The sequence below is a fragment of the Cyprinus carpio genome, unplaced genomic scaffold, assembly GCF_018340385.1.
Source record: "Cyprinus carpio isolate SPL01 unplaced genomic scaffold, ASM1834038v1 S000006815, whole genome shotgun sequence".
Lineage (NCBI taxonomy): Eukaryota > Metazoa > Chordata > Actinopteri > Cypriniformes > Cyprinidae > Cyprinus > Cyprinus carpio.
The window spans coordinates 666676-677884 of NW_024879399.1; the positions used below are offsets into that span (position 1 = coordinate 666676).

General features: G+C 35.8%; 1 protein-coding gene across 1 annotated transcript; it reads left to right on the top strand.

Annotated features, from left to right (window-relative positions):
* Positions 1–7126: 7126 nt before the first annotated feature.
* On the top strand, positions 7127–8682 carry LOC109048202 (protein FAM43B). The gene has a single exon (XM_019065895.2). It carries the CDS (start codon positions 7158–7160, stop codon positions 8088–8090), a length of 933 nt encoding a protein of 310 aa, XP_018921440.2. The 5' UTR covers positions 7127–7157; the 3' UTR covers positions 8091–8682.
* Positions 8683–11209: the final 2527 nt, after the last annotated feature.

An 11209-nucleotide genomic window follows, 5' to 3' on the forward strand; every position in this document is an offset into this window, starting at 1 on the left:
ATTTGTAGCCCTATGCAAAAAAAAAAAAAAAAAGGAAGGCTGAATCAGGCCAACTACTTGGACATCTCATGTCATAATACGCAACGCTGTTTTATGCTTGTTTCCCATTTAATTTCATATGTACTGCTGATGGAGAGGAAGTTAGAAGGCAGAAATTATGCTGCATTATTCATCATCAAAACATTCAGGAAAATACTGCATTAAGATGTAGAAATAGTGTGAAACCCTCCATTAGACCATATCAGCAAACCATACATAAATTAATAAAATCTACAACCATACATAAATTGTATATATATATATAAGATATATATATATATATATATATATATATGTATAGTATATATATATATATATATATATATGTATATATATATATAATATATATATATATATATATATATATGTATATATATATATATATATATATACTGTATATATATAGTATTCATATATACTAGTGCAAGGGTTTAGGAAAGAATCAGCCCCCTTTAAAATAATCACATTTTGTTGCTATGCAGCCTAAAATGCAGACGGACAAAATTTTTGTTTTATCCAGCTGTATTTACTCAGTGCAACTTATAACATCCAAGTGAACAATATTAAACTAACATGAAAGAAAAACAACATCAACAACAAATTGTTGTTGATTTGGAAAAAAGACCACCACCTTGTGGCAGAGTATTTTGTTGAAGCACCTTTTGCTTTAATTACAGCTGTTAATTTTGTAATACTGTGGTATTGTTGCTCATGTTGTTCTTTTAGGTCATTTTTTTCTGTGTGTGTGTCATAACAGACTGTTTTTTAAATGTATTTATAAAGTAGCCTTGTAATAAGCGAGAAAACGTATAATGAAATCTCTTACATAAAAGCTCTTATCCATTTCATAATGCAGCGGCAATAGCTAAAGGAGAAAAGAACATGTGAATCATCTCTTTAGTAGTAAATGACACAGCCCTCTGCGGCTGCTTTATATTCGTGGTGGATGTGTGTGTTTTTTTGCAGGTAGTGCTCGGCTCTTCCTTCCGTTCTGCCTAAACCCTTTGCTACATGATGCTGTATTGGCTTATTAAGGACAGCAGAAGCTGATTTGATTAGATGGCTGCTGTCTGTAGCTGTATAACAAAAAACCCTTGTCAGTTTATTGTGTGTTCGTGCTGCCTCGTGTCTTGTGAGTGGTTACCAGGGCATTTCTATGTAGTTGTTAATGTGTTCTGAGGGGTTGCTAGGGTGTTGCCAAGTGGATCTGCACAATAGCTGTGTCCCAAATGACGCACTGTACACTATACACTCATACACTATGTACATATGCACTATGTAGTCAATGTAGTGTATTAATTATATAAGGTTATTTTGTCATTCATAATCGGAGTCTGATAGCCCCTCCCCCTTCATTACAAAATAATTGTTGCGACAGTTGAGTGCATGAAGTGTCCAACATTCCACACTTCGTTTTTTTTTTTTTTTGGTTAAGTGCATCATCGGGGTGTTTAAAATGCACATGTTCTTTTTGGAATTTTCAGTGTGAACGCACTACTTACACTATTTGTACTACAAAACCCCATACAATAGTAAATAATCACTAAAATTAAAAAACACCTAATATATTGGATTCATATTGGTTATCTAATAACAGTCCAGATGTTTTTATTCATTCAGTATCAGTCGATATTGGATATTTAATTGTGCATGCTCATTTTCAATTAGGAATGGACGATATCACTAATTTTGTTTTCGATACAATACCGATACTTTCTAAGGGTGAATGAGCGAATGCTCTCTGTGATCAATTAGTTCTCCTATTTTCAATGTTTTTAGATTTAGATTATGTTTTGCTTTACAATATTATGATGCATAAATTCACTTGTAACATTTTTAAATGATTAATTGTTTAATTTGTTAAAATTATAATTGATTTATTCATCATATTGACCGGAAGATTAATATCGGTTTATCCCCATTATTTTTCAGCATTGAAAATTATTAATTTTAGTTCTTAGTTCTTAGTTATCTATCACAGCATAGAAAGTAATTATCTGTTTAATTATCATACTGCCTGTAAGTTTAATATTAGTTTATGCCTATTGCTTTTATTTCAAATGATTAAGTTTACATTTTATTTATTAGTTATCAGTCATAACATTATCAGTCATAACATGAATGATCTATTTAGTTATCATATTGGCTGAAATTTTTATATTGGTGCATCCATATTGCTAAGGACTTTTTCCCACTTTCAGCATTTGAAACTATTATTATTATTTTTTTGTTACCAATTATTGCATGAAAATTAATTATTATACTGAAATTATAATATCGGTCCATCCCTATTGCTGAGGCCTTTTTTAAATTATTATTTTTATTCTTTCAATTTGTTTTGATGCATGCCATGTGAGTGATAGTTTAGAAATAATTTGAGGAATCATTCATGCGTGCACCATGCATGAACGTTTTTGGATGAGTTATGAGTTTAATACTTAAGGTTAGCGATAAGAACAAACCTACCTTTTCCTGCAGTAGCAATAGTGATGCTTGCCTTATAAAGCACTATCAAGGAAAAGAAACAGAAGAAATGGTTAAGAAAGAGTGACTGTATTTATTTTGTTTCACTCTGGTAAGACTGTGTGGAGAGGACATGTGAGGTAATGGCTTGTAATAAATGACGTCCTGCAAAAGAGCTGAAAAAGAAGTTAGAGTTTCAGTGCTCACAGACTAAAAAAGTGGTGCATTCAGCACATTTCTCTTGGCTCCAACCACGAGGACGACAGCGCACTAATGCCTGTGTGTGATTTTCCTCCGTTGGCTCCAATGAAGAAGTCTTATGAGCACTGGAGACAAATGTTCCTCCTTGTTTCTCTGTGAAATGAATGCCTGTATCACTCCAGAGGGGTGCTGTTAATTGTCAGGCGCAGCACAAACAGTCCCAATTCTCCAAAGATATTAAACAAGATAAAAAATGAAGTTGCGTTTAACCGTACTGTTCTTTAAAGGAAACCTGCAATGGTTCATCACTCTGGGTAATAAATCTGATTACACTTTTATTTATTGGTGAATAATTTATGGGTCATGTGGTCCATGTTAACCATTATTATTTTTTTATTATTATTTATTATTGAGAAAATTAAGCCTATTATTTTAATGGACCATTAAGATGTTTTTTTTTTTTCAATGTAACATTATTTTTCTATTTACCATTGTGCATTCTGATTTTTTTTTTTTTTTTTTTGAAATACTTATTTTTACAATGGTGATTTTCATTAGAAGACCTTAATAAACTCACTGTGTCACTATGGCTTGGATAGTAATCCTGATGTGATTCTGATTCACTCTCAGTTTGATTCTGATTCTGATTCAATTCCAATTCATTTTGGTATATTTCAGATATTATAATTTATTTTTATTTTTTTTTTACATATGAAATAAATTATTTTTCTTCTAATAATATAAATGATACAGAGGAAGTGTTTCAGACTGATTTGAACCAGTAACTCATTATTTTTTGTTAAAAAAATAAAAGAACCAGTTAATTAAAAGAACTGTATGTGTGTGTGTGTGTGTGTGTGTGTGTGTGTGTGTGTATATATATATATATATATATATATAAATATATATATATATATATATATATATATATATATACAGTATATAGACAGAGATAGAAAGAGAAATATAAATATATACATACAAAGAAATATATATAGAGAGAGAGAGAGAGAGATGGTTTAGAAAAGAATCAGCCCCCTTTAAAATAATCACATAATGGTCCTTAAAAAGTTTTATTTTCTTCATACAAAGTATTATATCTAAATATAATTGAATAATTTCTTTATTTTGATTCTAAAGTGAAATAAGACCCTGAACATAGTCTTTACTGTTTTCAAAGTTGAAATGTCTGTCCATTTGCTTCAGACCAGACAAAAATCTTATAGTTACGTAAGCATGTTTAATTGCAGCCGACTGTTGTAAATCACGGTCTAAGTCTTCATTTCATCTAGATCTCCTTTTTCCTCATTAGTAAAAGTCACGCAGTTAATTATTTCCCTCACACCCTCCTCTTTCATATGCAGATGAGGTGCTATTCTGCCACACAGAAGGCTTTAATAATGCATTCACTTGGATCGGGGAGCTGGTGTCCCATGTTCTGTTACTGGACAGAATGTGCGATCCGTGACAGCTTGCACAAATTCTCTTCCTTTCCTAGAATCTGATCAGAAAAGGGGTTGGGAATAGGCCAAATTGTGACTGATATGGAATTTAATCAAAACATGGCCTGGAGTCGATCCTCCCACAGATGTTTCCCAATTTCATTCATCAGGTTTGGTGTTTGTGCAGTGCTAAAGCCCGAGGCAGATACGTCAATGTGAACCAGGCTCATCAATCCTCTTAAAGGCCAGGGAGCCACGGCAGGCTCCAGCCCTGTCCACTCAGAGTTAGTTTTCAGGCTGTCATGGGTGTATTCTTTAAATTACAGTCCTGCTTTATATTATCCCCATTAAGTCGAGGCACTGCAAACGTCACTGCGAGATTTATTCCACTCTCGCTTTCTGTCAAAAATCATAACGGCAGCTGCATGTGGAGCCCGTGGCTTACACGGCTACATCACTGTCCACTCTAGGAAACCAATAGCTTTCACTTTTTATACTCCTCACAAAAAGAGCCGTCTCACATAATGGACTGAAACAAGTGTCCTAGTCTTCAGGCTTACTCTCTGGAGGTATAGGCGACAGCTCCCTTTAAAGAGTAAAAATAGACATAAAAGTTGGTTGTTGCTTGTGCCACTGGGTTTCACTGTTGTCAGAGGGAGCTGTGTGATTCCAGGGTCAGGCTCTGAGGGAAAAACATGAGGAGAGGAAACTTTGCCATTTGTGGCAAGGGCATGTGAGGACTTTAATAGGCTTTAATGAATTGTTTACCAAGTGCCATTTTTAACTAAAGGTTAATGTTATCTTAGGATGTCTCTCAATTAATTTTTCTAAGGTCTTCTGCACATTTGTTTACATAGACTGCTGTGCCATTATTTAAATTAAAATTTTCCACCGTGATTTAAAATAAATATTATCTGATAAACAGCATGAAAATTTGCCAGAGAATTAGTTTAATAACATTTATTGAACCATCTGTGTAAATGTTCCCAAGTAAATTAGAGTGTATTCTTAAGTATATTACAGAAAAATATGGAAAATGTAGAGGAGTGTTTGCCATCAGACACTTTTTCTCTTAGTTAAACTGAAAAATGCACCTAAAAGTTTCTGCAACTGCACAAAGCACATGAATATTTAATAAGGCTAGAAATTAGGCAGTTTATGATTGGTTGTCTGTTGCTTAACTCACTGTTACATCGCAGCACTGTATAGTTGGTGAATCTAACAAAGCCAGTCAAGAACATGGATAGATTGTATTTCACCATTAAATCAAAGGAAAGAAAATAATAAAACTGTTATTAAAGAAGGTGAAGCCTACTTTCTGGACCATTATGGTTTTTATATTATGATATTGTCCTCCAAAATTCTCATAAAAAAAAAAAAAAAAAAAATTCATATTACTTGATTTTTATTTAAATTAGGTTTTTATACATAATGATAATATATGTTGCACAGCTCTTAATTTATGCTAATTAATTCGATTTTTTTGGACAGTAATAGCAATATAATGTGAACTATATATATTTTTTTAGGTTTCATGAGATGTGCAATTGAAGTTTGACCAGGCCAAAAATAGAAAATTGTTATCATTTACTCACCCTCATGTCATTACGAAACTGTGTGTGCACAAAACACAAGAATTTTGAAGAATGTTGGGAACCAAACAACGTTGGAGTCCATTGACTTTTATTTTAATACTGACCAAAAAAAATAAAAAATCACTTCTCGCATTTCTCTATATTTTTTATATTTCACAGAAGAAAGTACGTCACACACGTTTGGAATGACATGTGGGTGAGTAAATGATGATGTTAAGTTTTTTTGGGGGTGAACTATCCCTTTAACACATGGTAATTATAGCCTTGAAAAAAAAAAGGATTTTACATAGCGTGATGAAGCATGAGCAATTGAGTACTTTAAAATATTCAGCAACTATCTGCTTCAGCATGTTCTTTATATGTTCCACCTTTTGTTTTGTGAATGACTAACACAAAAATCAACACAAAAATTTCAACACAAATTAATATATGTAGTTGCTCATTTCCATACAATTATAAATTAATAGGGACTGGAGCTTTCAGGCTTTTGAAAGCAATCAAAAGCCCTATAAAAGTAGTCCATACAGTATATATTCCACAAGATTTCTGAAGCCATATGAGAGCTTTGTGTAAGAAACCATGCACAATTTTAAAAATTCAAGCTTTTCACAGGTTTGGGAAAACATGAGGGTGAGTACCATAATTTACATTTTTGGATGAATAGTTGATTTAAAGAAACTTTTAATGAAAGTCTTGATCTTTATTTAAATAACTTGAATAGTGATTAAAAAGTCTGGAGCAGAAAAGTAAGATATATATATATCTAAGCAATTATTCTTTGGCTTGAAATGTATTAAAATTATAGCTGATAAGAAAGTGATTCATCCTTTCAATTGTGAACATGTTCAAATGTGAAGAAGCAAATGTCTCTCCAGTTGTTGCAGGATCTGCAGCCTACGCACTAGCTCCACTGGACATTTAATAACCATGTTAACGTGCTTGTTCTAGCACCTTCTTTCTTTGTTGCAGCCATTACATAAAGTCGTTTCCTGGTGTTTTTCTTGAGGCTGAATGAAATAAATTAGAGCTGGGCGGTGTGATGGTATATACCAACGATAGCAATGACTCCCAGCAGGTCAAAGCATTCTCATAGGACACTCTGACACAAGGATGAACCCTCTTCTTCTGCCTCAGGGTCAGTGGTCTGCACAGCAGACCATCAGGTGAGACAGTCAGGGGTTTGAAGGAGTTAAATGAGGACCGCCGAGGCTTCGAGCCCAGCACTGATCAGCACTCAGTGATGCAGGAGGAGGAGGAAGAGGAAGGAGGAGCGAGCAGAGCATTTCTGCTTTCAGTCTCTCGTCAGCGTGTGCCAGAGCAGTCTCCTTTGCTGTACTTCTCTGAGAAACACACACACCAGAACACTCTTGATTGCTGGTTGGGGAGAGTGCTGAATCCTTTCCTCTTTGCCTGGATCATGCTGCCCTGGAAAAGGAGTAAGTTTGTGTTGGTGGAGAATGAGCCCAAAAGCAAGCCGAAAAGTCTTGGAGCCGGACTGACTTATCATTCCCTGCTTTCGACTTTGCTCCACTCCTGTCCGGACCTTGTTCCCGAATGCCCGTTTCAATGGCTGGGGAGCGTTTTCCACAGCAAACGCCAGAAAGTGGAGCTCAACAAAGAGGAACCCACCTACAACGTGCGTTACCTGGGCAGCGCAGTCACCATCATGGCTAAAGGCGAGGATTGCACGCAGGAGGCGGTGACTAAGATTTGGACTCGCAGCAACTATGGCGAACAGAGCATCAAGATGAAGCTCACCGTCGGGCCGCAAGGAATTCGCATGGGGGTGGATAAAGGTGGCAAAAAGAAGCCCGTCCACCTTTATTCCCTCAACCGTATCACATACTGCAGTGCTGACCCCTTCCGACCAAAGATCTTTGCGTGGATTTACAGGCATCAGGTGAAGAATAAAGCGGTGGTTCTACGATGCCACGCCGTCCTGTTGGCGAAGGCAGAAAAGGCCCGAGCGTTAGCTCTCAGCCTGTACCAAAACTCAACATCAGCATTCACAGAGTTCAAACGACTAAAGCGCCAGTCCGACTTCCGTCATTGCCAGCAGCAGCTGTTGGGCGAGGACATTGTGCCTCTTATGCCTCTTCGGAGACTCCTGAATGGCCAATGCCACTACCAGCCACCTGCAGGAAAGCTTGGAAGTGCCACACGGCTCTCCTCGATAACTGAGGAAGAGGAGGAGGATGAAGATGGACCGAGGGATGCTGAATCCACCAACACGAAAAACGCTGGAACTTCCAGTCCTTCTTCTCCAGAGAAAGATCTGGGGAATAGACTGGAAGAGGTTTCTATTACAAGCTGGGATGAAGCACAGATGACTATCAGCACTCTGGTGTGATGTTGAATGGATACAATTTAGTGTCCGCACCACTGAGCCTCTGTTCTGTCGCCTTTCCTGCAAACCCACTCTGTCTGGTACGTCCATCGATGCACCGTGAAACAGCCCTCCGAAACTCGGGATAAGGTCCGTTGGCAGCCACGATGCCGGCTGCAGAGGAAGCATTACACAAGCTGCATGGAGAGGAAGAGCCAGTAGAAGCACAATGTAAGGAAGACCACAGGTACAGCAATCATCTGGAGTTTGTTGAGAGCTTACACCGAAAAGCCTTTATCTACCCCCAACTTCGAGCAAAGCTTAAACCGCACACCCAAAGACGATAAAGCATTCATCTCGTACTCATGGCACCCAGTGATTTTGTGAGTACATGCCAAGTGCTTTTGACTGATGGACTATGAGAAGGAACCTTTAAATGTGACTTTTTTCTGACCATACAGTCTTTTGATGTTTAAAACTGTCCCCCGGTGACCTCTTTCAACTGGCTCAGCTTCAATGGGATGCGGTTAAAGCCGGTTTATTGGTATTGGGAACAGCACTAATGAATTAAACCATAACTTAGGAACCGAGCCATTGACTTGACATGTTTACTGCTACCATTTCGTCATAGCTCTGCTAATCAGTAATGCATAACAAGTGTCATGCAAACAACCTGTGACGTTTGAGATGGGCCTTTTAAAACATTTATAAATGGTATCTATTTTACACTGTGATTTGTCTGGGACCAAAAGGCAGCAATGTATCTTGTATTTATACAAACAAGCAATTATAATTTATGCTGAATATGTGTTGGTGTAATGCGGTCATCATAAAAAAATCATTTTTATGCCATTCACGTGAAGGTCGTAGCTCCCATCTGTCAACTCTTGCATGTGTTTTTGTAATTTCAGCTCATTGTATTAATCTTCTGGAAAATGATTGGGGAAAATTATGATTTTTTTCTACTACTTTCATCTTTTTCTGCACAATGGGACACTGTCAGTGTGAAAAATTGCCACATGTTGTATAATAAAATGTTTGCTTATAATAATGATGAATTTTTAGAGCCCCAGCTTTCCATTTATTTAATCCCAGAATGATTGGATTGAGTGTATTTGAAAATGCAGACTGTTGATTTTCAGGCTGTATTTTAAAAGATCATAATTCCTAGCTAAAAAAAAAAAAAAAAAAAAACTTGATTCAAAGGAAGAAAAAAAATGCCAATTGACAGCCTGTGAGTGGGCTGAGGAAGGAACTGATTTCATCTGAAGGGCATTTAGCTTTTCTGTCAAAGTGAGGCTATTAATCAGCCGATTGAATTGTACAGGAAGTGAGCATAAAACACCTGGACAGGCAAGCTTTCAGCTTGACATGAAATCAGCCAGAAAAGCCTTCAACAGCCTTTCAGACTCAGAGCATAGTTGATTACAACGGACAAAAGGACAAGCACAGAAATACACACAATTCTATAAGATCTGCATCAAATTAACCACAATAAGATCTCCTTTCTGAAGTGTAGTTGAAATGGTTTCAGTAGTGGTACTTGCTAGGACAGACATCACTATTGCTATTGCTTTTACTTAGGGTTAGCCAACGGATGCCATCTGTGCTACATGGATAATTTATACCTCAAATTGTGCAGGAGAGATGAGATAAGTGAGATAAGAAAAGTGATCATACAGGCAATTTTTCAGTAGAGTCCCATAGACTTACATTAAAGGAGGCACTCAAGCCATATCTAGAGATGTGTAGAGACTTGTTAAATTAATATAATATGACAGAGTGAATAGAAGTATTAAAAAAGATAAAATAAAATTTTTAAAAAAGATAATGTTTTTTTTTTAATTATGTTTTTTTGTCTCAGATTTTTTTTAGAAGTCTTATGTTCTCTTCTGACTGTGTGTTTTTTGTTAACAGGTATTAACAAGGCAGAGAGAAAGAGAGAGATATGCATGAAACAACAAATAAAATCAGTAAATGACGTCCAGATGGCAGCAGAAAGGGCCATTATAGGAGGACTTCACATTTTACATTATTGTGAGGCATGCATTTCATAGGCATTTATTTTTGATACGTGTCATTTCCATAAAGTACACTACATTAGATTAGATTAGATTAGATTAGATTCAACTTTATTGTCACTGCACATGTAAGGTACAAGGCAACGAAATGCAGTTAGCATCTAACCAGAAGTGCAATAAGCAGTAAGTACAGAATATACAAGGTCTACAATATGTACAATAACTATACAGATAAGTATTATGGACAAAATTTACAGATTTTAAATACTATCAGCATGATATACAGATAGGTGTACTATGAACATACTATACAGATGAAATATGTGAAGTGTATGTACACTATAGGCAGAACTATGAACATATGAACAAATTTACACTATTGCAATGGAAGTAAAGTGCATAGAAAATATTTCAGTGTGCAAATGGGTTAATCAGTGTTCCTGGATGAACAGACACTGTGCAAGTAATAGCAAGTAGTGCAAGTAATACCAAGTTTGCTGTTTTTGCTTGTTGTAAATAAATAAATAAATAAATCAGTCAGATGTAGTGATGAAGTGGGGATCATCACTACATCAAATGCAGACCACTTTGAATTTGGCTTCTATCTAAATGATTAATTTACCCCAAAAAGTAATTCTGTCATTTACTTTCCCCGATGTTGTGAAATTAATTTCATGCTTGAATCAAGCCTATATGCTGTTATTTTGTCTTTGGAACACAGAAAGTGTCATAATGTGACTTTAAATTTAGCGCACAAATCATACAAACTATGATGATTTGATGATATGACGATTTTAGAGCTTGACAGGCATGGTCACTATGAACTGTTGGTTTAAGAAAACAGCTGTGTAAAGATTCCTCAAAATTTCTTTTTTAGAATAGCAAAAAAAAAAAAAAGCAAACACATTTAACATTTCTATTAACAAAAAAGGCCATTCCAAATACATTTCTATTCCCAGTTTCCACAAAACTTCCACAAAACGGCAGTAATGTGTTTCAACACTGATGATTGACGCTCATTAAATCAGCATATTAAAATGAGCCTGATCTCAAAGTTTAGGAAACCAAAAAAAAAATATATAAAAAAATAATCCTGACCTTAAACTTTGGAGCGATAGTATT